This window comes from Narcine bancroftii, chromosome 6, assembly GCF_036971445.1.
Source record: "Narcine bancroftii isolate sNarBan1 chromosome 6, sNarBan1.hap1, whole genome shotgun sequence".
NCBI classification, from domain to species: domain Eukaryota; kingdom Metazoa; phylum Chordata; class Chondrichthyes; order Torpediniformes; family Narcinidae; genus Narcine; species Narcine bancroftii.
Window position 1 is genome coordinate 51455907 of NC_091474.1, and position 25325 is coordinate 51481231.

Below are 25325 nucleotides of genomic sequence, written 5' to 3' on the forward strand. Positions count from 1 at the left end.
ATAGGCAGGTAACAAATGAATATTTATTTTATGTTATATCTGTATGTATCTACGTAATGATTATGGGCAGTGTATTGTGTGTGTGTGGGTACTGCAATCCTGAGAAACGCTGTTTCATCCTGTTGTACATGTACAGTCAGATGATAAAAAACTTGAATGGAATCATTTCCTATCAATAACCTTTCTCATTTTTGAGAAAAAAAAATGATTGGCCTGAAACCTCACCCCCTCCACAGCTGCTGCATGACCTGCAACGCAAAACCTGCATTTTGATTTTACTTCTAGCTGACCAATGTTGTTTGAGCTCAGACAGAACTCTCAGAATGGAGTGAGGTACCACTTCATTACAGGTGCTCCTGTACTTACGAAGGTCCGACATATGATTTTTCAAAGTCATGATGGTTCGGAGCCATACTTTCAATTTTGAATTCCAATCTGTTCTCGTGCTGCTAATATGTGGCACGCTAACTCACCCCCGCGATGGCAGGGTCACTCAAGAGTATCGTACGGCATACTCTCTCGCGATGCTGACTTAACCATGCTTGCAATCTCTGTAGCGATCACACAAACGGGTGCACTATAAACAACCCATCGTGATATCTTCCTGTAGGAGTCTATGTCTGTTAAACCATCAACAAGTGTTAATGCCCCAGTGCCTTCAAGAAGTGTCAATGACGCAGTACGTTCTATGAGCTGTTCTCGAGCATCATCAGAAGAGAGGGAAATTGATGGCCCTGTTGCTTTAGCATCCAGCAATTAATTTTAGTTCAATACTTCAACCATTCTTCATGTCCAGTGTGCTTTCAGCTGTGTAGGTGTGGAATGTCGGTATTTAGAATTTAATTTTAAAAATTGGTGGGTGTGATATACTTTTTCAACTTACGATTGCATCAACCTCCACATCAAGTGCTCCCTGATCAACTGTGCGTGTCTTATTAATTACTGACAGCCAATACGTCCGTTTTGGACTGAACACAATATATTATCCCTTACTTCTCCAATGTGCAAGCAGTAATGGGTGCCAAGTGCCATTAATATAATGATCCAGAATTAATGATTAGCCGTTTCATATTTGCATTGACACTGATAACCTTGCTTCTCACACATGCACATCACATTGTGGTGTTAACCTCTGCCAAACCCTGACTTACATGTGAATGCTTTGGGGTTTCCTTCTGGTCTCTTCTCTGATTATTGCTGTGGATGCAAAAGATCATTCATTAGATTAGGTTACATTGTGAGGAGCCCACAATTGTGGAACTGCATCAAGTTAAACCAGCTCTTTCAGTACATGTTGAAGGTTCCTCCTAAGTTCAATCACATTTGACTCATGCGGGAGACTCTACAGGGGTTTGAAATCTGAAGCCAAATACAATTTGCTGGAGGAACTCAGCAGGTCATAGCATCCGTGGAGAAAAAGCGTGGCAGAGGGGACCATTGGAGTCTCTTCCCACCCCACCCATCGATGTGATCTGCCTGAATTGTTGTATCATGAGCATGTGCAAGATCATGGAGGACCCCTTCCACCCCGCACACACCATCCTTCAGCTTCTCCTGTCAGGGAAGAGATCCAGGAAGATCAGAGCTAGCACTGGCACCGTCAGGCTGAGGAACAGTTCCTTCCTTCAGGCAGTGAAAACACCAAACGCCCAAAGGAACTGCTTATCCGAGACTCTCATTTGTACAAAACAATAGTTATTTATTTATTTGTAGAGATTTTTTTTAAAACTTGTCCAGCTTATTATTTGGATGTGTGTTATGTTTGTTATGTCTGGTTGTGTGTCTGCATGTTTTGCACCGAGGACCGGGGAACGCTGTTTCATTGGGTTGTACTTGTACAATCAGATGACAATAAACTTGACTTGAAAAGGAAAAGTCGATGCTTCGAGCTGGTTGAAGGGTTTCAGCTCAAAACATCAACCTTTCTTTTTCTTCCACTCAGAAGAACTCCGTGGTTGTGATCTGGCAAGAAGAGAAGATTATGAAATGTCAGAGTGGGAAGCAGCGAGTAAGTAAGGCCAGTGTTAAATTGGACAGAGATTCCAAATCAAAAGTAATTTGTATCTAAATTGTGAAAACCCAACACGATCAAAACACCAAAGAAATCCAAGTATAACTACCTCAGTAAATGTGGGTAAATTTAAAAAAAACATAAAGTAAAGCAAAGGATGGAAGAGGGTTCTTATAAACTGGAGAATGTTACAGCTCTATAAACTCTGGTTAGATCACACTTGGAGGATGGCGTTCAGTTCTGTTCACCTCATTACAGAAAGGACGTTGATATAGTCAATAGACAATAGGTGCTGGGGTGGGTGCAGAGGGGATTTAAAGTGAGTGGAGGGAAGTTCAGGGAAGATGTCAGAGTAATTTCTTTTACACAGAGAGTGGTGGGAACACAGAATACATTACTTGGCAATCCCTTCCTAATCACAGAGCACCAATGGCAAAGGGATTACTTAAAGTGGGATGTGGGTGGAAATAAAAAGGTTAAGAACCACTGTTTTATTCCCTCTAGTGGTCTACTGCTACCACCTACTCTGCTTACACAGGCCTCGGTTACTCCTATCATCCACAGGCTTCCACCAACTCACCCCGTGTACTCACTGGATCTCCCGCCACCTTGGTCATGGCCTTCTCCCATCTCCCTTACAATCCAATCTTTTCAGGGCCATCCTTTCTCACCCTTCTGTCACCAATATCAATGTTTATGGAGGCACGGGGTCAGCTTCTCCACCTCCACCACACAGTGAGCCTTTTCCTCCCAGGTTCTTCATTTTTTTTTCTTCTTTTCCTACTCACTCTTTCTTATATTCATATTTCTGATGATCTGTCTCTTTGGGGTTTTCTTTCAGGGATCTTCTTTTATCTGTTCTTTATTATCTTTTCTTTGGGGAGCTCTCAGATCTCCTTACAACTTCCTTGCTGCCATCTTGGATCCTCCCATTCAAAAGACTCTTAGTAGGCACATGGGTGTAGGCAAATGGCTGAGGTCATTGTGGAGGAAGTTCACACAGATCAGCACTACATCATGGGCTGAAGGGCCTGTATTGCACTGTAATGTTCTATGTTAAATGTCTTCAAGCTGAATCTCCAAATAAAGAGACAATGGAGACTATTGACCAAATAGAGGTGAGTAGGGTTAGTGGAGAAGGTGAGCAAGGACATGATGGACTGTTGAGCCTAGATCTGCACCGTACAACTCCATAACTTCAGGGAAGGAAGAGCACTGGGGGTGTGATCCTGTTCTAAATCAGGATGTCCCCACACACACCAAACATCTCCAATGATCTTAAGACCTGCTGCAGAAGACAGAGGACTTGATAACCCTGACACCGGGAGTTCTAACTAAATGCTTCTCTTCAGCATAATGTTTGCAGATACATCTTTATTCATCCAAGATGTGCAACCTGTGATTGTTTGTCCTCATTATTAATAGGATATATTTCTCCTGGACTTCATCAACGGCAAATTTAAATGTTTGTCATTGCATTTTTTCACTAATATATAAAATCATAGAAAATAGGAGAAGGTCATTCAGTCCTTCAAACTGCACCATCATTCAATACTATCATGGCCGATTATGCAACCTCAGTCCCATATTTCTGCTTTCTCTCCCTACCCTTCGATCCCTTAAGCCAGAATAGTACCATCCAACACCTTTTGAATATATCTAACAGACCGGCTTTACCAACTTTCGGTAGCAGGAGTTTCACAGATTCACAACTTTCTGAGTGAAGAATTTTCTCCTCATTTCCATCCTAAATTGCTTCCCCATTCTCATTAGACTGTAACCCCTTAACTGGGTTGGGCAAACTTTTAATGTTTAATTTAGACATACAGGATGGTAACAGGCCATTTTGGCCCACGAGTGTGTAATGCAGATGTAGGTTAATTGGCCACCATGGACTCGTTGGCTGAAATGGCCTGTTACTGTGCAGTATGTCTAAATTAAACATTAAAAGGATGGCCACCCCTGCCATAGAACATAGAATACTACAGCACAGTACAGGGTCTTCAGCCCTCAATGTTGTGCCAACCCATATATTCCTTAAAAAGAGTATTAACTTCAATCCTGCTAAAGAGTTGTTGTGGAAGATAGGTTACAAGGCAACCTTTAGATATCCAGCTGTTTTGAAGGTTTTTCAAGATGGTTGCCAATCAAAGTTCTTTGATTCTCCAAAGGAAGCTATAGCATTTGCTCAAGAGCTGCCAATTACTCAGTTTCAACAGAGACATAATCCGCCGTGATCTCTAAGGAGACAAGAGATGGAAGAAAAGAGCCGTGCTCCAAGAAGGAATGGTTGTAATAGTGACTCGGCAGTTGGAGCTGATTTTTAACTTCCTACCCGTTTTTTTTTCCTTTTTTTTTGTATTATTAGATTAAAGAGTGAAGGGGTTTTTTTTTGTTTAAATATTAAAAAAAAGCATAAGAAAATATTTGATTGTTTAAAAAACTAAAAATTGATGTGGTTTTTTTTGTAAAGTTTATTCAGTAGATAAGGAATATCTGAAATTTAAATGTGAATGGGATGGATAAGCTTTTTTAATATTTTTTCTTTAACTTTAAGGTGAAAGGAGTGGTAATTCTGGTGTATATTATTTTGCTATTTTAGTTATAGAACGAAGGGAATAATGGTGAAAGTTATAAATTGAATTGTACAATTCTTAATGAGGCTTGAATTTTGTTTGTGGTTTATGCTCCATTTGTTGAAGATATAGATTTCGTTGTAGATGTGTTTTTATTATTTGGATATCTGAATTTTAACGTAATGATTGGGGATATTTAAATGTGGTATTGGAGCTTTTATTGGATAACTATTCAAGAGTAAAAGGGAAAAATGGTGGAAGAGTACTAAAATTGAATTGTACAATGCTTAATGAGGTTTGAATTTTGTTTTAAGATGGTGGTTTATGTGACTAATATGATGATAGATGTGAAGTTAGTTGATATTTGGTGAAGGTTTATCTCTATAGAGAAAGTTTTTTTTTCATCTTTTTTTTCATGCTACAATTTTTTTTTAAGAATTGATTATTGTTTAAGAATTTTTGATAGATAATGTTACTAACTTTACTAATTTTTTATATTAAGTTTGAGTTAAATATATGTTTCATCTTAACTCCGTTTGTTAAATATATGCATTTAAGTTTGATTTAAATATGTTTTTAAAGTCTGATATCTTAGTATTAATTACTTTTTTTTTGTTAGTATTTTAATCGGTTATGTTTTTGTTTTTTTTGTAAGTGGGTTTTTTTTCTCACATATATTATTAACTTTATTAATTCTTCACTCTTTATTTGGGGGGGAAAGGGGGGGTTGGACTAATTTGAGTTGGGTTATTATTGTGTAATAATTATTGGGGAGGGTATAGTTTATTTAGATTACTGATATTGTATTGTAATTTTATTATTTTATTCTTAATTTTTTTAATGTAATCCTATATGTTATTCATGTTATAAAATCTTAAATAAAGTTTTAAAAAAAAGAGTATTAACCTTTCCCATAACCCTCTATTTTTCTTCCATCCATGTGTTTGTCTAAGAGTCTCTTAAATACCCCTAATGTTTCATCCTCCACAACCATCCCAGGCAAGGCATTCCAGTCACCCACAACTCTCTGTGGAAAAAAACTTACCCCTGATGTCTCCCTAAACTTTCCTCCCTTGACTTTGTACAGATGTCCTCTGGTGTTTGCTATTCCTGCCTTGTGAAACAGGTGCTGGCTGTCTGCCCTATCTCTTTGGAGCATAAAAGGATGAGAGGAGACTTGACAGAGATCTACAAGATTTTGAGAGGCAAAAGTCCCAATTCTACTAACCTTGCCTCATAAGACTTATTTTCCAGTCCAGGCCACATCCTGGTAAATCTCCTCTGCACCCTTTCCATAACTTCCACATCCTTCCTATAGGTGACCAGAACTGAACACTATTCTGCAAGTGTGGTCTCACCAGAGATTTGTAGAGTTGCAACATGACCTCTCTACTCTTGAACTCAATCCCCCTATTAATGAAGCCCAGCATCCCACAGGCCTTCTTAATTATCCTATGCTGCAACCTTGAGGGATGTATAGATTTGAACCCCAAGGTCCATCCACACTCTTACATAACCGACCATTAACCCTGTACTTAGCCTTCTGGTTTGTTCTTCCAAAATGCATCACCTCACACTTATCAACTCTGCATCCTGTTTATATCCTCTTGTAACCTTGACAACCTTCAGCTCCATCCACAACTCCTCCAACCTTTGTATCATCCGCAAACATGTGGACCCATCCTTCCACCTCTTGATCCAGGTCATTTATAAAAATCACGAAGAACAGGGGTCCCAGAACAAATCTTTGCGGCACTCCACTAGTCACCAACCTCCAGGCAGAATTCTTTCCTTCCATTTCTACTCTCTGCTTTCTAACTGCAAGCCAATTTTTGTATCCACACAGCCAAGGTTCACTGATCCAGTGCCTCATGACTTTCTGGATGAGTCTCTCATGAGGGACCTTGTCAAATGCTTTGCTAAAATTCATGCTGACCACAGCTATCATCTACCCTCATCAATTGTTTTTGTTACCTCCTTAAAAACTCAATTAGACTCATGAGGCATGACCTTCCCTTCACAAAGCCATGCTGACTATCCTTGAGTGGACTGGACTTCTCCAACTGCTCATAGATCCTATCCTTATGAATCCTCACCATAAGTTTACACAACATGGACATAAGACTACAATTCTCAGGATTCTCCCTATTACCTTTTTAAACAAGAGGACTACATTGAGGGAATGCTCTGAAAGTGTATTTGACAATGCAAATTATATTTTACTTCTAAATTCAAAAAAGGAGTATATGAAAGAAATAGATCAATTAGAAAAAGAAATAGTGGTTTTGGAAAAGGAACTTCAAAGGAGAAGTTCTGAAGATAAACACAGACAACTAATTAATATAAAATTTCAGTATCATACATTACAAACTTACAGAACGAGAAAGTGATTACAAGAATTAAACGGAGGTTAATTAGGCAAACAATCACATAAAGTACTTGCATGGCAACTAAAAGCGCAGCAGGTTTCAAGAACGATTAAAGTAATTAAAAATGACTCCAATGTTATTAGTTATAAACTTCAAGAAATAAATGAATCTCTTAAGAGTTTTTATTCAAAACTATATAGATGGGAATCCTTAAGGATGATAATAAAATTAATGGATATCTATCTCAGATAAGTTTACTAAGATTTAGTATGGAAGAACAGACAGAATTGAGTGCGTACCTCACACAGATAGAGGTGAGAGAGGCAATAGGTTCATTACAAAGTAATAAATCTCTGGGAAAAGATGGCTTTCTGCCTGAATTTTATAAAGAATTTAAATATTTTTACACAACTAACCCTGCCTACCAGTGTGCTAGGCAAGACCAACCATCTATTCAAGCCTTCCTCAATCTTTCTAAGGAAGGGGATGTAATTCAACTAATATAAATTATTCAAGTTGATCACTCTAACTCCTAGGTATATGATCTGTCTTGCGGCCAATTCATTTGACTATTTTGTTGGTACTGGCTGTAATCCCCTTTAGTAAATGGCAAAATCTCACTTTTATCCCAATTGATTTTATATCCAGAAACTTCCCCATAATCTTCCAGAATAGAGTGTCATTTAGCCAGTGAGTCTATTGGGTCTGTCAGATATACTAGCATATCATCGGCATATAAATTGATTTTGTGATCTTCCTGGCCCACCCAAATTCCTTAATCCTGTTGAATGGCCTCAGCCAATGATTCAATAGCTAAGATGAATAGAGCTGGTGATAGTTGATATCCCTGCTTACTAGATCTAGATAGTGGGAAAGCTGGATAAATTTGCCCATTGGTCACAACTTTAGCCTTGGGAGCTTGAATTAGTGTCCTTATCCAATTTATAAAAGTTGGCCCCACCTCCAATTTTTCCAGCACTTTGAATAAAAAGTCCCACTCTGTTATGTCTCTGGGTTACTTGGGAGGCTTCTTAAATAACTTAGAGATGCAAGATTCAGATAACAGAAGAGACTTTTACTTACTGATGCCTTCCACTATCTCTGGAAACTGTTCACACATGCCTCACAGTGGTGCACTACAGTTACTACAGTGAGAAGAATGTATTCTTATGTGGTTACAAAATAGTTCACATTATCCTCACTATATAGCATCCCTCCTTCTCAAGATAAAGAAAAATTTAGTGTTCTTTATCACTTTCTTTCCAGTGCAACCTAATAACTGAACTTGTAAACTAGTTTATTTACACAAATATTTTAAAATCGTTCTTATCAATATCGCACTGACGGCATTACATTCCTTCGCCATCTTGTGGATTTGGCTGTGACTGATGGGCTCTGTGTTGCTGGTTCACATGTAGGTGATGTAGTTTGTTGTGCTTCACCTGACAACTGCTGTGTTGATGTTATGGTATTAGTGGTTGTGGTCTCTTCACTTGATATTGGTGTTGCAGGTTTTGCTGGTATTAAATCTTTTTGCTTCATCACATCTTGTGTCGACCGGATGTGAATTCTGATCCTCCTCAGCTGATGGCCAGAGTCTGTCTCGACAATTTGGTGTCTCAGCTTCTCTGATAACCTTTGCTGGGGTCCATGTTTTCAACATCAGCTCTTGAATATGCACATGCTGCCCCCTGATGAATTCTGTCAATGTTTGTGCATATTTATTATAATGTTGGAGTCCTTCTTCTTGCATGTCAGCCAGTCTTCTTCTGGTTTCCTCCTGGTCTTCTGGAGGGGGTAATTTGCTTGGCAGAGTTGTTTCATATCTCCTGCCATTGAGAAGTTCTGTTATGGTCTTCATGTCAGCCCATAAAGGTGTTGCTCGTAATGATAGAAGAGCTATGTCTGGGTCTTCTTTTGTTTTGTGACACTTAACTAGTGTGTGTTTCACAGTTTGCACTCGTCCTTCAATGAACCCATGATCTTTGGGGTAGTTTGGGGATGATGTAGTGATAACAAACCCATACTCTACAGCCAGCTTTCTGAATTCTTGTGATGAGAACTGTGTTTCATTGTCACATATTACTTGCTCGGGTATTCCTTGTTCAGCAAGGAGCGCTCTCATTTCTGAGGTGAATGTTGATGCTTTCAGGTCTTTCATCCTTTTTACAAATGGAAACAGAGTAGTTACAGGCTAATATTAAATACCACTCTTGATTCTCGGTGAACAAGTTTGCTCCAACTGAGTGCCATATTAACTCTCCCTAGCTGATTGATTATGGTCCACCATAGGCTGTTAATGTGATATTTGCTGTTTCCAATGCACTGTCATTTGGATTCCCATTTATTAGGCTCTCTGGGAACATCTGGTGGTAGAGTCTGAGTGGAAGGATATTGCTTTGTTTTTATAAATAAAGACTTTAATCAAAATACAGTTAAACATAACAAAGAAAAGTGAAGAACAAATTTTTATATTTAAAAAAAAACCACCCACCCTCCCACCCCTTTAGCCAGCTCCCTTAAGGGGAGCCAAATATAAAAACAATACAGTTGATATAAAGAATATTTCAAAGTATTTCCAAATTCATATACTCCAAATAAGGAGACCACATTTTAACAAAAAATGAATAATTATCATGTAAATCATGTGTAATTTTTTCCATAATAATACATTTTCAATTCATGATGCCAGGGTATTATGTTAATTTCCACATTATCTTTTGAAGTACTAGCTACACATTTTTGTGCTACAGACAGTACCAGACGTACAAATGCAATTTGAAATTTATCCAACCCTAGTCCTTTCAAAGAAACCATATATCCCAACAAAAAAATAGCAATTTAATGTTAAATAATTTTTCCAAAATCAATCTAATTCTTTCCCAAAATGGTTGTACTTTAACACAAGACCAGACAGCATGTAAAAAAATTCCAGTACATAATCCACATCTAAAACAAGAATCCGAATTACAAAACCCATATTTTTTAAATTTCTCTGGAGTCAAATATAACTGATTCAAAAAATTATAATTAACCATTCCATATCGTACATTTGTCACTTTAGTTACAGTATCATGGCACATAGCCTCCCAATTATCTTTGGGAAAAATATGTTAAATCACTTTCCCATTTAAGTCTAGATTTCTCCCAATCTGGTTTATCCATCGCATCTTGTAACAATTGGTACATACCCGAAATATAACCTTTCTTAGGTACAGAAGAAATCAAAAACTCAAATTTCGTCAACATGGGTAAATTCATCTCTTTACCATAATTATTTTTTATCAAAGTTGATAATACGCAAATAAAGAGTTTACAGATGTATCAAATTTCTCCCTTAGCTGATTAAAGGAAAGAAACTGGCCTTCTTCAAAACAGTCCTAAACTATCTTAATACCTTTAGAATTCTATCTCTTTAAATGATTATTGGACATTGAAAAAGGTATAAGCTGATTATGATATAATGGGGTTTGAATTGATAATTTACCTTTTGATCCTAAAACCATATTTCGTTTAACTCATATCCTTAACAAATGTTTTAATACCGGCATATTGCATTCCCGCAATAAATTCCCATTCCACTTAAATATAAACTGATGTATCTCAACTTCAGATATACAAGCCATTTCCACCTTTGCCCAACTCGAAGGTTGGTCCATATCCATCAATCTACTAACAAATTTCAACTGAGCTGCTTCATAATAATTTTGAAAATGAGGTAACTGCAATCCACCTAATGCTTATTTCCATGCAAGTTTATGCAAAGCTACTCATGCTAATTTTCCCTTCCATAAAAATTCCCGCTCTGCTCTATTCAGATCCTGAAAAAAACCCTTTGAAAGTAAACATGGTTTACATGAAAGTAAACACTGAAAAAAACATTGAATTCGAGGAAAAATATTCATTTTAATGCAATTTACTCAACCAATTAATGTTAAGGCAGATCTTTCCATTTAGTCAAATCCATTTTAATCCTTTTTAATAAAGGAACATAATTTAATTTATATAAAGATTGATAATCTGCATTTACTACCACACCTAAATATTTAATTCTATCTGACCACTTTAATTTTATAATTCTTTTATATTCTGAATAATCTCAATCCCCAACTGGCAATATTTCACTCTTATCCCAATTTACTTTATATCCAGACAACTCCCCAAATTTTAACAAACAATCTTGTAAATATTTCAAAGATCGTTCCGGTTCTGTCAAATATACCAACACATCATCTGCAAACAAATTAATCTATATTCATCATCCACAATTTTAATTCCTTTAATCTTATAATTCTGTTGTATTGTCTGAGCCAATGCAAATAAGTCAAGTCAATCGCATTAATTTAAATGGTAAAGAAATTTGGCCATTTGTCACCACCCTAGCAACTGGGTTTGTATATAAAGCCTTAACCCAACCAATAAAATAAGGGCCAAAATTAAACTTCTCTAACACTTTAAATAAAAAATTCCACTCAATCCTATCAAAGGCTTTTTCCGCATCCAGCACAACCACCATTGGGTGGTTGGGTTGCTGTCTAAATGCATTGACCAATGTTATCAATCTGAGGATGTTATCAGATGCATTTCTATTTTTAATAAAACCTGTTTGATCTGTATGTATCAACTGAGGTAAATATTTGGCAAGTCTATTCGCTAACATGTTCGCTATAATTTTATAATCTACATTTAATAAGGAAATAGGCCTATACAAAGACACTTTCAATGGGTCCCTATCTTTCTTAGGAATCACAGTAATTATAGCACTCGAACAAGATTTTGGTAACAACTGCTCCTTAGTTACTTGCTGCAATACATCTCCAAATATAGAGGATAAATCTTCATAAAATACTTTATAAAATTCAACTGAGAATCCATCATCTCCTGGCGACTTTCTATTCGGTATCTCCTGTATAGCCTCTTTAATCTCAAAATCCGTGAATGGACCTTTCAATTCTTTAACCTCCTCCTCCCCTAAAACAGGTAAATTTAATTTTGATAAATAAGATTCAATAGAATCAGCCTCCTGCTTTCCCTCAGAAGTATATAATTTCTGGTAAAATGAATAAAACTGGTTATTAATTTCCTGAGGTTTATAGGTAACTGTTGAATTCTTTTTCACAACATTAATTGTTCAGGATATCTGTTCTGTTTTTACCTGCCATGCTAGTACCTTATGAGCTCTCTCACCCAATTCATAATAACATTGCTTAGATCGATAAATTAAACGCTCATACTGATATGTTTGTAATGTATTATAAAGTAATTTCAACTTCGTTAAAGCAGCTTTTTTTTAATCTTCTGTAACACCTTTCTGAAATTCCTTTTCCAACTCAGTAATTTGTTTCTCCAATGTTAAACTTTCCGCCACATATTGTTTTTTAAATTTCGTAGTATAGCTAATAATTTGCCCTCGTAAATATGCTTTCAAAGCATCCCACAGTATAAAATTATTATATACTGAATTGACATTCTCACTCAGAAACAAAGTAATCTGCTCCTTAATAAAAGTAATAAACTCTGGTTTCTTCAATAACGTTGTATTAAACCTCCATCTATAAGACGATTGCACCATTTCTGGACTTACACAGGAGTAAAATAACATGGAATAGTCTGATATAACCCAACTTTTATATTCAGCCTGTAGTGTTCTACCCTGTAATGTGCTGAAACCAAGAAAAAGTCTATTCTAGAAAATGAATCATGTCTAGATGAATTAAAAAGAAAAGTCTTTCTCTGTAGGATTTACTCTCCTCCAAACATCAACCAAATTCAGATCTTTCATCAAAGCTTCTATTTGTAATGCCACCTTTGATTTTCTTATACTTTTCGGAGATCTATCCAATAAAGGATCCAAAACACAGTCAAAATCTCCTTCATCCAAAATATTGTCATTGGCCTGATTTAACAATAAAAAGCCTCTGGCATGGTTCATCATCTACATTAGGTGCATAAATATTTAACAAAGTCCATGATTCAGCAAAAATTTTACAGTTAACCATCAAAACCCTCCCAGCATTTCCTTCAAACGATTCTTCTTCTTGTCTTTTTTCTTCACTGGTATCACTGTTTTCTTCATACCAGACTTGCACATCTTTGCCCAGTGGTTTGCTTTAACACAGGGTCTAAATTCAAAACTGTATGTGGGTCATTTGTTACGGTCATTGAAGGGGTGTTGTCTGCTGCCCTTACTGCAGGTCTTGGGGGTTTGCACTTTTCTGATTGTGTTCTTTATAGCATCAACCCTTCTTTCTCTTTGCTGTGGGTGGGTCTGCATTGATAGGGATTTCATTTGCATCCTTGTATCTTTGAAGGCTCTGGCTGTGTATATAGCTTCGGCTGGCTTGAAGCCATCAGAACTCCCCCATATTAGTTGATCAACTAATCTTTCCTCTATATTCTTCCATCTGCACTTTGCAACAACAATTTTTAGTCTAGTGAGGAAGTTATCAACAGTTTCATCAGTTTCTTGCATTAAGCCTTGAAATTCATAGCACTTAATTCTATGATTAGACCTGGGTTCAAGGTGAGAAACAAACTTTGCAAATATCTGCTCGGGATCATTTTTCTCCACCTCTATAAGCTCCCAGCTATTAAATAAGACAAGATCTCACTCCCCTGTCCAGAGAAGTAGATAACTGACCTTCTCCTCTGTAGTTGCATTTTTAAAATAGCTTTCAAATGCTAAATTGTGTTTCTGCTGAAACTTTTTAAACGATTCAACAATGTCTTCATCCTCCCGTCCATCACTGGGTGAACTGCTGTTGCTCCAGCCATTTTTTTCAGGAATGTTTTTTCTCTTCTTTCCCTTTCTATTTCAGTGACTTACAATCAATTGTATGGCTTTATTCTTGTTCTCTTATACCACTGCCACCATGTTATGTCTCTGGATTACTTGGGAGGCTTCTAAAATAACTTAGGGATGCAAGATTCAAATAACAAAAGAGACTTTACTTACTGATGCCTTCTACCAGCACAGGAAACTGTTCACATACACACTCATACACACTACAGTTACTACAGTGAGAAGGGTGTATTCTTACACAGTTACAAAATAGTTCACATTATTCTGACTATATAACACACTCTAACCTGTCAAACTCTCTCCATCTAAGGATACCGCTATACTTTTGTCATCCCTTCGCTGTGCCAGATGTATTATACTAAATAGACAACAGATGTTGCCTGAGGTTTGCGTCTTTTGCACAAAGCCCGTATGGTCCATATTCGTTAGTTGTTAAATTGAGTTAAAATTGAATTTCTGTGTCTTCAGTACCTCTTCCAAACTTTGCTCATGGTATTGCCTCGAGGATTCTTTCAAAACCTACACTCACATATTAGAAGATTTCTTTGGAATGGTAAGGTAGCCAGAGTCTCCATGGAGAAATTAATATGGGACTACAGTTTGGGTGGTTTAAAATTTCCAGACATTAAGAAATATAATTGGGCAGCCAAGTCAAGGTATATCACCTTTCTATTTGAGGGGGAAAGTATACCATCCTGGGCAACAAATTGGTCTGTACACAGTGGGTGAGAAAGTAGGGGGCCATGGCCTGATAGCAAAGGAAGAAGTATAATTCTGTCTTCCCCCAGTTGGACTAATAAATACCCAAAATAAATACTTTAAAAAGTCTTGAAAGTTTGCTCTGATGTTGTCTGAATATTGTTACAGAGTTCTGTGTTGTGTATAGGCCTATGTGTTGTGTGGTTTTATGTTAAAAAGTGACAGTTTGCCTTAGAGAACCCAGGTGAAGGTAGACTACTGAGAGAGTGGGAGGCGGACTGAGCATGTGCAGAAAATGATCTAAAAATTTCTGGACTTGGACGATAAACCACCACTGGGGGTACTGTGGAGTGGAAGGTGGCCCAGAGCATGAGTCATAGTCTGGAGGACAGTTTAGAATGTTGGGATTTCAAAAAAGGATGAACATTCCGAAGGGAGCCAGTTGTTCCTCTCTCTGCAAGCAACACAAGACAACTTCAAATTTTGTGCACTCTCTCTCTCTCTCTCTCTCTCTCTCTCTCTCTCTCTCTCTCTCTCTCTCTCTCTCTCTCTAAAGATCATTTGGCTTCAGTTTACCAAACAGACTGAATTTTGTTTATGATCTTTGCTTCGGTTGAAATTGAAGTTTTGTGAGTCTTGTGTGTTTTGTGTCTAAGTTTTTCTGTGGGCTGGTTGGAAATATAACTTAGACTTTAATTACATATGTTATATTTAGGCTGTGGAATTTATTAGTTTTACACTATTATCGAGATTTGCATAGTAACCAGTGGGCATTGTTATAAAAGGGAGGATTTGGAATTAAAGTTTGAAGGTGAATTTTTGTAAATAAAGTTCATAATAAGGTATTAGTATTAATAAAGTATTTATTAGTAAATAAAGTAAATAGTGTTCATCTTTACCCCTGTGTGATATGCCTTCTTTGTGGTTGCTGGTTTGACCTTGTAACATAATTTGGGGCCATCGTCCGTGATCAAACCAATTTGGAAGCTTTAGGGGTGATCGACTTGTGCTTAGTTATCAGTTGTCTGAGTTTGACTCAACCTCCAGCTTGAAATTAAAAATAAATGGTGAGTGTATAAATCACCAGCAGAAAAACCAGCAACTATGAATATTGACCAGTTCATAGCGAACCCTTCAGTGGTTAATTTAAAAATGGCTTAAAAGTCAGAGCTGATGGTTATAGTTGGCAAGTTAAAACTTCTTACAGTAAGAACTGGGATGAAAAAAAGGGAAATTGCCTGAAAGATTGTTAACCACTATGTAGGAAAGGGGGTATTTGAAGAAGCTGCATTAGAACAGTTTCCAAAGGAGAAAATTCAGAGGAATATTGGCTTTGAGAAAACTAGAGTTAGAGGAAAAAAAGGCAGACAGAAATGGAGAAAAGGGCAGCCGCAAAGGAGGAGAGAGAGAAAGAATGGAAACATGAGCTAGAACCAGCTAAATTAAAGTTGACCCTAACGCAAGGAGAGGGAGAAGCCCAAAATCCACATGCTAGTCAGGAGGAGAGGATTCTGGTCAGTAGAGAAGTGAGGTTAGTTCCTCCATTTGAGGAAGCTGAAATAGAGCAGTATTTTCAGCATTTTGAGAAAATAGCTGTAAATTTAAAATGGTGACCAGACCAGTGGTCACTCCTGCTACAAAGTGTTCTTAAAGAGAAAGCCCAACAGGTGTACTCATATCTCACTGTACAACAAGCAGTTGATTATGAATTTGTAAAGCAGGCTATACTCCGATCTTATGAACTAGTCCCAGAGGCTTATAGACAAAAGTTCAGGAGTTTAAAAAAGCAGTAACCAAATCTTACCTGAATTTTGCTTATAGGAAGGTTGTGTGTTTTGATTGGTGGTGTGCCGCAATTAAAGTAGAACATAACTTTGATTTTTCAAGGGAAATCATTCTGACTGAGGAGATTAAAAATTGTGTTCCTGATGATATTAAAGTATACTTGGCAGAGAAAAATATAAAAACTTGGCAAGAATTGGCTAAATTCGCAGAGGAATATGCTTTAACCCACAAGTGTAAGTGGACACCAGGGAAACCTTTCAAAGGAATACTACTGATAATCCAAGTACAGTAGAAAGAAAATCTAGAAGTGAGGTTAAAGGAAGAGAGGAAGAGAAATAGGTGAAGGAAAAATTTTTGAGTGCTATTTGGCACTATTGTAAGAAGCCAGGGCACATAATAGCAAATTGTCCTGTAATGAAAATGAAGAAAGAGAAAAGGGTGGTACCTACTGCCTGTGTTCAGAGTGAGAAAGTTAGGGATATTTTTAAACCATTCATGACTGAAGGTTTCATTTCAGTTAAAGAAGGATCCAATCAAGTGCCAGTTAAAATCCTGCAGGATACTGGAGCAGCCCAATCACTTGTATTAAGCAACGTTTTGAATTTTGGTGAGGAGACCAATACTGGAGATGTGAATTTAATTAAAGGCATTGGTGGTGAAGCGGAGCCTATACTTTTGCACAGAATAGTGATGAAATTAAAGACTTAGTTAATGGCCTGGTTACGATAGGGATAAGATCAAGTCTGCCGGTGGATGGAGTTTCTCTTTTGTTAGGAAATTATTTAGCAGAGGGTAAAGTCATACCTGCGGTGAAGCTCACAAGTAAGCTATTGGTTTATGAATCTGAAAAGGATTTGGAAATCTACCCTGCATGTGCCATTACTAGAGCCATGTCTAGAAAAAAGGTAGTGGTAGAGAAAGTCTGTGATGATCCTGTAGTGGAGGCAAGCATTGAGGACAAAACCTAAGGATCCAGCTTGGCTGTTGTCAAGAGAAGAATTAATAGCCAGACAAAATCTTGATCCTGATCTTGCTGGGATAAGAGATAAGATTCTGTCCAACTAGGAAATTGAAACTGTGCCAGTAGGTTACTTTGTTCAAGATGGAATATTGATGAGAAAGTGAAGACCACATGTGATACCTGCCAGTGTAAGGCAAGATGTAATTCCCAAAACTTACAGGAATGGAATATTAAAGTTGGCTCATAGTACACCTTTAGGAGGTCATCTTGGAGTGAAGAAGATGGTAGAAAAGATAAGGAAACAGTTTTATTGGCCGAATTTAAGAAAGAATGTTATAGAACCTGTCACACTTGTCAACTGGTGGGCAAGCCTAATCAAGGACCACCAGTGGCACCTTCCCCCCCCCCCCCAACCCTGCTTTTGGGAAGCCTTTCCCAAAAGTGATAGTGGATTGTTTCCAGAGGCTATTCCCCTGAGAAACATTAAAGTGAAGATGATTGTGAAGGCTATGCTAAAATTTTTCACACTGTTTGGACTACCAAGGGAAATTCAATCGGACCAAGGGAGTAATTTTATGTCTGGAATATTTCAACAGGAGTTGTATGAATTGAGAGCCTATTAAATTGTGTTGTCTGCCTATCATCCTGCAAGTCAAGGGGGTTTGGAAAGGTTCCATTTAACTGTGAAAAATATGATGAGGGCTTATTGCATGGAAAATAATAAGGATTGGGATGAAGGAATCCATTTGTTATTGTTTGCTGTTAGAGAGGCAACTCAGGATTCTCCTGGCTTTAGTCCATTTGAGTTGGTGTTTGTTCATTAAGTCAGGGGTCCATTACTATTGTTGAAGGAACAGTGGATACAAAATGATATACAATCAAATCTGTTGGATTATGTTTTCAAATTTAAAAACAGATTACATCAGGCTTCCGAGATGCCAAGGAAAAATTTAAAAACTGCTCAGGGAAAAATAAAAATTTGGTATGATCAAAAAGCAAAAATTAGGGACATTAAACCTGGCAACAAAGTATTGGTTTTGTTTCCAATGCAAGTCAAACCCTTTGAGAGCTCAGTTTTCAGGACCATATAAGGTGAAATCAAAAATTAACCAGGTCACCTATGTCATTGAGATACCTGATCATCGAAGAGAGACACAGGTCTGTTACATGAACGTGCTTAAACCCTACTTTGAGAAAATGACTGAGGTGGAGACTAGGATTCCAACCAAAGTGCTAGTAAAAGAAAAAAGTAAGGCGGAGATAAGTTTCATGGAAGCTCATGGAGCACAGAAAGTGATAAGCCCCAGGTTGGAAAATTCTATAGTTTTGACACCAAGTTAATTCATTTGACTACATCAGAAAGGGAAGAAATGAAGACATTACATGAAATTTAAGGATATATTCCCAGATGTTCCAAGAAGAACTACTGTGGCTTGTCATGATGTGGAGGTCAGTGATGCTAAGCCTATTAAGCAGCATCCTTTCTGAGTTAATCAGGAAAAGAGCAGATTGTTGGATCAAGAGGTGGATTATATGCTCAAAAATGACATCATCTGAAAATCAAGTTCAAGTTGGAGTTCACCCTGTGTTCTGGTGCCTTAGCCAGATGGCTCAATTAGGTTTTGTACAGATTATCGAAGGTAAATATGGTGACAAAGACTGATGCATTCCCTATTCCCAGAATAGATGATTGTATAGAAAAGGTGGGGAAGGCTAAGTTTCTTTCTAAGATTGATCTCTTAAAAGGATACTGGTGTGTTCCTTTGTCAGAGAAAAGCAGGGAGATTTCTGCATTTGTTACACCTTCAGGATTGTATGAGTATAATGTTATGCCTTTCAGTATGAAAAATGCACCTAGCACATTTCAATGAATAATTAATGTAGTAATTCAAGGTTTAGAGCACACAGGAGCCTATATCGATAATTTAGTCATTAGTACAAATACATGGGAAGAACACATGTTTGAATTAAAGCAGTTATTTCAGAGACTGGTGGAAGCACGCCTCACAGTGAATTTGCACAAGAGTGAATTTGGACATGCCACTGTAATTTATCTGGGTGATGTGGTAGGACAGGGACAGGTGGCACCAACCGGTTAGAGCAAAAGTATTGGCTATCACTATGTTCCCTAACCCTGGTAATAAGAAAGCTCTTCGGAGATTTCTAGGTATGATTGGCTACTATTGTAGATTTTGTAAAAACTTTGCAGAAATTGTACTCCCATTAACAAAACTACTTGGAAAGAAAGAAAAATTTATCTGGTCAACATTAGATGAACAACATTCAACAAAGACCATGACTCAGCAAACAATTTGCAATTAATCAATAAAATTCGGCTACCTGATTCCACCAAAGATTCAAGTTCAAATGGTATTTTCTTATGAATCAAGATCGCCACTCCTCCTGCTTTCCAATTAAAAGAAGATGAAAATACATGACTGACCCAATCCCAGGAAGCCTTTCTGAAGTTAAAGGCCATTTTATGCCATCAGCCTGTACTGTGTCCCCTAACTCTTTACCTGTGAATGCCAGTGACGAAGCAGTTGGTGCTGTACTGTTACAAGAGAAGGATGGTGATGGAGTAGAACATCCTATTTCATACTTCTCAAAAAGTTTAACGACCATCAATGAAATTACTCAACCATTGAGAAGGAGTTATTAGTGCTTGGTTTAGCATTGCAACATTTTGATGTGTATATTTGTACTGCTCAAAAACTGTTAATAATATATACTGATCATAATCCATTAGTTTTTCTGTCTAAAATGAAAAATAAGAACAGATGATTATAGAATTGGAGCTTACTATTACAAGAGTATGATTTAATTATTACACACATAATGGGGACAGATAATGCATTAGCATATTGTTTGTTCATAGGTTAATCTGGGTAGATATGAATCTTATCACATACTTATTTTTTAAAAATGGAGTGTTTATTTTATTTTAGTTATGTAATTCTTCCATTAATTGTTAAAAATTTGTTCTTCTGGACCAAATTTTTTTTTTATCAGGGGAGGTGTTACAGAGTTCTGTGTTGTGTATTGGCCTATGCATTGTGTGGTTTTATGTTAAAAAGTGACAGTTTGCCTGAGAGATCCAAGGTGGAAGTGGACTGCTCAGAGAGTGGGAGACGGACTGAGCATGTGCAGAAAATTATCTAAAAATTTCTGTACTTGGACGATAAATCACCACTGGGGGTGCTGTGAAAGGGAAGGAGGCCCAGAGCATGAGCCATGGTCTGGAGGACAGTTTGGAATGTTAGGATTTCAAAAAGAATGAACATTCTGAAGGCAGCCCAGAAGGATCTGGACTAAGCCAGTTGTTCCTCTCTCTGCAAGCAACACAAGACAACTTCGAATTTTGTGTTCTCTCTCTCTCTCTCTCTCTCTCTCTCTCTCTCTCTCTCTCTAAAGATCTTTTGGCTTCAGTTTACCAAACTGAATTTTGTTTATAACATAACATAACATAACAATTTACAGCACGGAAACAGGCCATTAGGCCCTTCTAGTCCGCACCGAACCAAACACCCCTCTCTAGTCCCACCTCCCTGCACAATGCCCATAACCCTCCATCTTCTTCTCATCCATATACCTGTCCAACCTTTTCTTAAATAATACAATTGACTCCGCCGCCACTATTTCTCCCGGAAGCTCATTCCACACATCTACCACTCTCTGAGTAAAGAAGTTCCCTCTCATGTTACCTCTAAACCTCTGCCCCTTAATTCTTATCTCATGTCTTAACTCTACGCTCCAAAGAATAAAGACCTAATCTGTCCAATCTCTCCCTATACTCTAGATGCTTAAACCCAGGTAACATTCTGGTAAACCTTCTCTGCACTATAGGAGTCTATAGAGTCGGGCACGATGCATGACACCACTGTGGGTCCCAGTGGCGCGGAAGCTCGAGGCAGCGTGTCGGAAGATGTGCATGCACAGGCCCCAGCACTGCCAAGCATGCACGGTGTGTCTCGAGTCTGCAATCTTTTGGACAGGGTCTGGGCTGGCAGCGACCTGAACATGTCGGGTCTGGGTCTGTAGGTGTGCAGATCAGAAGTAAGGTGATGAAATCAATGGCAGAATGAAAGGAACAAGGAAAAGCTTCTTTTCAAATTGACTGTTACTGAAATTAAAGAAGGTAGGCCTCAAGGAGAGACTAGTTATACCACTTTTGATGCTGTTTTTACAATTTTAGAATCTATAGCTCATCAAATGGGTAATATGTCAACAGAAATGTCTACTCAGATTGATCATGGATTCATGAATATGACTGAAAAAATGAATAATATTTGTGAAGAAGTTACTTGGGTTATAAAAGATATTTCTGTCATTAAAGCTGATGTTAATAGATGCTTGAATATGGTGGATACAGTTCAAGACAATTTTAAGAAAATGGAAAGTGCGTTTCAAGTTTGTAAAGAACAAGTGGATCGTAACAAAGAAAAAAATAGAAAAAGTGGAAGATTCTTTTGTTGGATGGGAAATTCAGAAGAAGGACTTATTGAAGAAGATAGATTATTTGGAAAATCAAAGCTACCAGAATAATGTTAAAATAATGGGAATTCCCAAAGGAATTGATGGTTCGGATCCAATTTAAAACATTTTTTAAATGGATCCCTGAAGCATTGGGATTGGAATTTTTTCCAGAAGGTTTGGAATTAGATAGGGCACATAGGGCCTTAAGAAGTAAACCATATCCGGGTCAACCTCCACGAGTTGTTTTGATCCGTTGTTTACGGTACCGAGATAGGGAAAGTATTTTGAGAGTAGCAGTTAAAAATGCATGTAGATATCAATCTCCGTTGATGGTACAGGGAAATAAGGTTTTTTTCTATCCGGATTTAAGAATTTTTTAAAAGGTGTAAAGAATTCAATTCTGCTAAAGAGGTGCTTTGGAGGAAGGGTTATAAATTTTCTTTTAAATACCATGCAGTTTCGAAGATTTTTTATGGTAATTTCCAATCACAGTTTTTTTGAGAGTGATCATGATGCTTTAATTTTTGCCAATTCTTAGCCAGACAGAGCTACTGAAATGAATTCTTCACCTAAGAGAAAAGACACCTGATAAGAAGAATGGAAATGGGAATACAAATATATCAAAAAGCTTGATTGATATTGATGATCCAGAAGAACATGCTTTGGGATTGAATTCGTTGGGGCTGTGAGCTGACTTAGACATAATTTTATAAATTGGGGGGATGGAGGTCGCTGAAGCTTTCGGAAGTCGTCCGCCACCTATGGGGAGGATTTTATTTCTTTCCACACCCAGTTAAGTGGGGAGTTACTACTTCTGTAGTTTATTTTTTTAAATACCTTTTTATTTGTGTAAGTTTTACTTTGTTTAGAGAGGGGTTTAGTGATTGTTTAATTTAGAGGTTACTTAGCAAGGGGAGCTTCAATATTTTTTATTGGAGAGGGTTTTTTTTTGCAGATAGAAGGAATAGAAAGAGGGGGTTTTATTTTGTTTCTATTTTATCCCAATAACAATGTCTAGTTTGAAATTTGTAACATTTAATGTGCAGGGTTTAAATAATTCTATTAAGCGAAAACATACTTTAGCCTATATAAAAAAGATGAAAGTCGATATTGCTTTTTTGCAGGAAACTCATTTAACTGAAAGAAAACATTTGAAATTGAAGCGGGATTTGGTCAGTCATGTATTTTCATCTTCTTTTAATTGGAAAGCAAAAGGAGTGGTGATCTTGATTCATAAGAAAATACTATTTGAACTTGAAGCTTTGGTGGAATCAGGTGGCCGAATTTTATTGATTAATTGTAAATTGTTTGCTGAGTCATCGTCTTTGTTGAATGTTGTTCACCTAATTTTGATGATGAACAATTTGTGTCTGAAGCTTTTTTAATTTTAAGTCAAGCTAAAGAAAATATTTTGATTGGGGGAGATTTTAATTGTGTATTAGATCCATTATTGGATAAATCTCGAAAAATCGTAAAAAAAAATTAAAAGCAGATGAAAGACTTAAATTTGATAGAGGTTTGAAGAAGGTTAAACCCTACTGAGAAAGACTTTTCATTTTATTCCTCACGTCATGATTCATTCTCAAGGATTGACTTTTTTTTGGCATCAGCACATTTGCAAGCACGTTTTATTCAAGATAAGAGTAGAATAATTTCTAACCAGTCATTCTTATTCATTTCTTGTGTTGGGCCAAAGTTATTCAATCAACCTTTCAGTGGAGGTTTGATGCAATGTTATTGAAAAAAATCGGAATTTGTAAAATTCATTAAGGATCAAATTGATTCCTTTTTAGATTTGAATAGGAATACAGTTCAAAATAATTTTACTGTATGGGATGTTTGAAGGTGTTTTTATGTGGTCAAATTATTAGCTATGCATCAAAGAAAAAGAAGAAATTTTTGGCAGATACTCGGTCATTGGAAAAACCGATAGCTGATTTGGAAAAAGAATTTCAGAGGAATTGTATAAGGCAGTTTTGACTAAATTGAAGTTACGATATAATACATTACAAACATACCAATATGAATGTTTGATTCAAAGATCTAAACATTATTATGAGTTAAGGGACAGAGCCCATAAAATTTTGGTGGGGCATCTGAAAACAGAATAAGCATCAAGAGTTATTAACGCTGTGAGGAAATATAACTCAGTTACTTTTAAAGCTCAGGAAATCAATGACCAATTTTTATCATTTTATCAGAAATTATATGCTTCTGAGGAAGTTCGAGAAGATGGTTCCAATGAATCTTTTTTGTCAGAATTAAACTTGCCAATATTAGGGGAAGATGATGTGAGGAAACTGGATTCTCCTTTTACAGATTTAGAAATAAAGGATGTCATTCAACAAATGTCTGATGGGAAGTCTCCAGGAGATGATTTTTTTTTTATGATGATCTGTCCTCTTTATTTATTTATTTATGGATGTTCTTTATGAGGTAACCCAGGAACAAGCTTTACCAGATTCGTGTTTAAGTGCAATAATAACAGTTATACCAAAAAAAGATAGAGACCCTTTGAAAGTAGCTTCATATTGGCCAATTTCTTTATTAAATGTGGATTATAAAATAATAGCAAAATTATTGGTGAATAGACTTGCTAAGTATTTATCACAATTGGTACATGCTGATCAGGCAGGTTTTATTAAAAATAAGAATGCTTCTGATAATATTCTTAGAGTGATTTCACTGATCAATGCTTCACGTCAGCAACGTCAGCATTAGATGCTGAAAAAGTTTTTGATAGGGTCGAATGGATTTTTTTAAAATTTAAAGTCTTGGAGAAATATGTTTGGACCTTTTTTATTGGTTGGTTGAAGGCATTATATAATAATCCTGTAGCTAGAGTGGCAACAAATGGTCAAACCTCTTCTTTCTTTAAATTGTCACCTTCAACTCGTCAAGGTTGTCCTTTGTCGCCAGCTCTATTTGCATTGGTTATCGAACCGTTAACTCAAGCTATTAGGCAGAATGAGAATATTATAGGTATAAGGATAGTAGATGATGAATATAAGACTAATCTATTTGCCGATGATGTTTTGATATATTTAACTAATTTGGAATTATCTTTAATTTACTTGCAAGAATGTTTAGAACAATATGGTAAATTATCAGGATATTAAAGTGAACTGGATAAAAGTGAAATATTACCAATTCTGAAGGAAACTACAACCAGTGTAGACAAATTACTAAATTCCATTGGACTGATAAAATTAAGTATTTAGGGATAATGATTGGTGTAAATATTCAATCATTGTATAATTTAAATTATGTACCATTAATGAGAAAGATTAAAGCTGATTTGATTAAATGGAAGGATTTACCTTTGTCATTAATAGGTCAAGTAAACTGCATTAAGATGAATATCTTTCCACAAATTCAGTATCTTTTCCAATTGATTCCTTGTTCTCTTTCAAAATTTATTTTCAAGACTTAAATAAAGTAGTTTGAGAATTTCTATGGAAGGGAAAATTAGCAAGAGTAGAGATGCATAAATTGACTTCGAAATATGCTTTGTGAGGTTTGCAATAACCCCATTTTCAAAATTATTATAAAGCAGCTCAATTAAGATTTATTAATCGTATGTTAGATATTTCATTCCCCCCCCCCACCACCCTAGTTGGGCTAGGGTAGAATTGGCTGGTATATT

General features: G+C 36.7%; 1 protein-coding gene across 6 annotated transcripts in view; it reads right to left on the bottom strand.

Annotated features, from left to right (window-relative positions):
• LOC138736086 (linker for activation of T-cells family member 2-like) overlaps nucleotides 1-25325 on the bottom strand; it is a 125918-nt gene that overhangs the window by 42034 nt on the left and 58559 nt on the right. For 5 of the 6 annotated variants that reach the window (XR_011340084.1, XM_069884980.1, XM_069884982.1 and 2 more), the window contains exon 3: nucleotides 1152-1197. Coding sequence is in view for 5 of the 6 variants with exons in the window: in XM_069884980.1 (XP_069741081.1) it covers nucleotides 1152-1197 (46 nt within the window). In the remaining variant the exon portion in view is untranslated. Of the gene's footprint in view, nucleotides 1-1151; nucleotides 1198-15356; nucleotides 15421-25325 lie in introns of those variants that run through there. The other variant, XM_069884981.1, reaches the window with a different exon arrangement.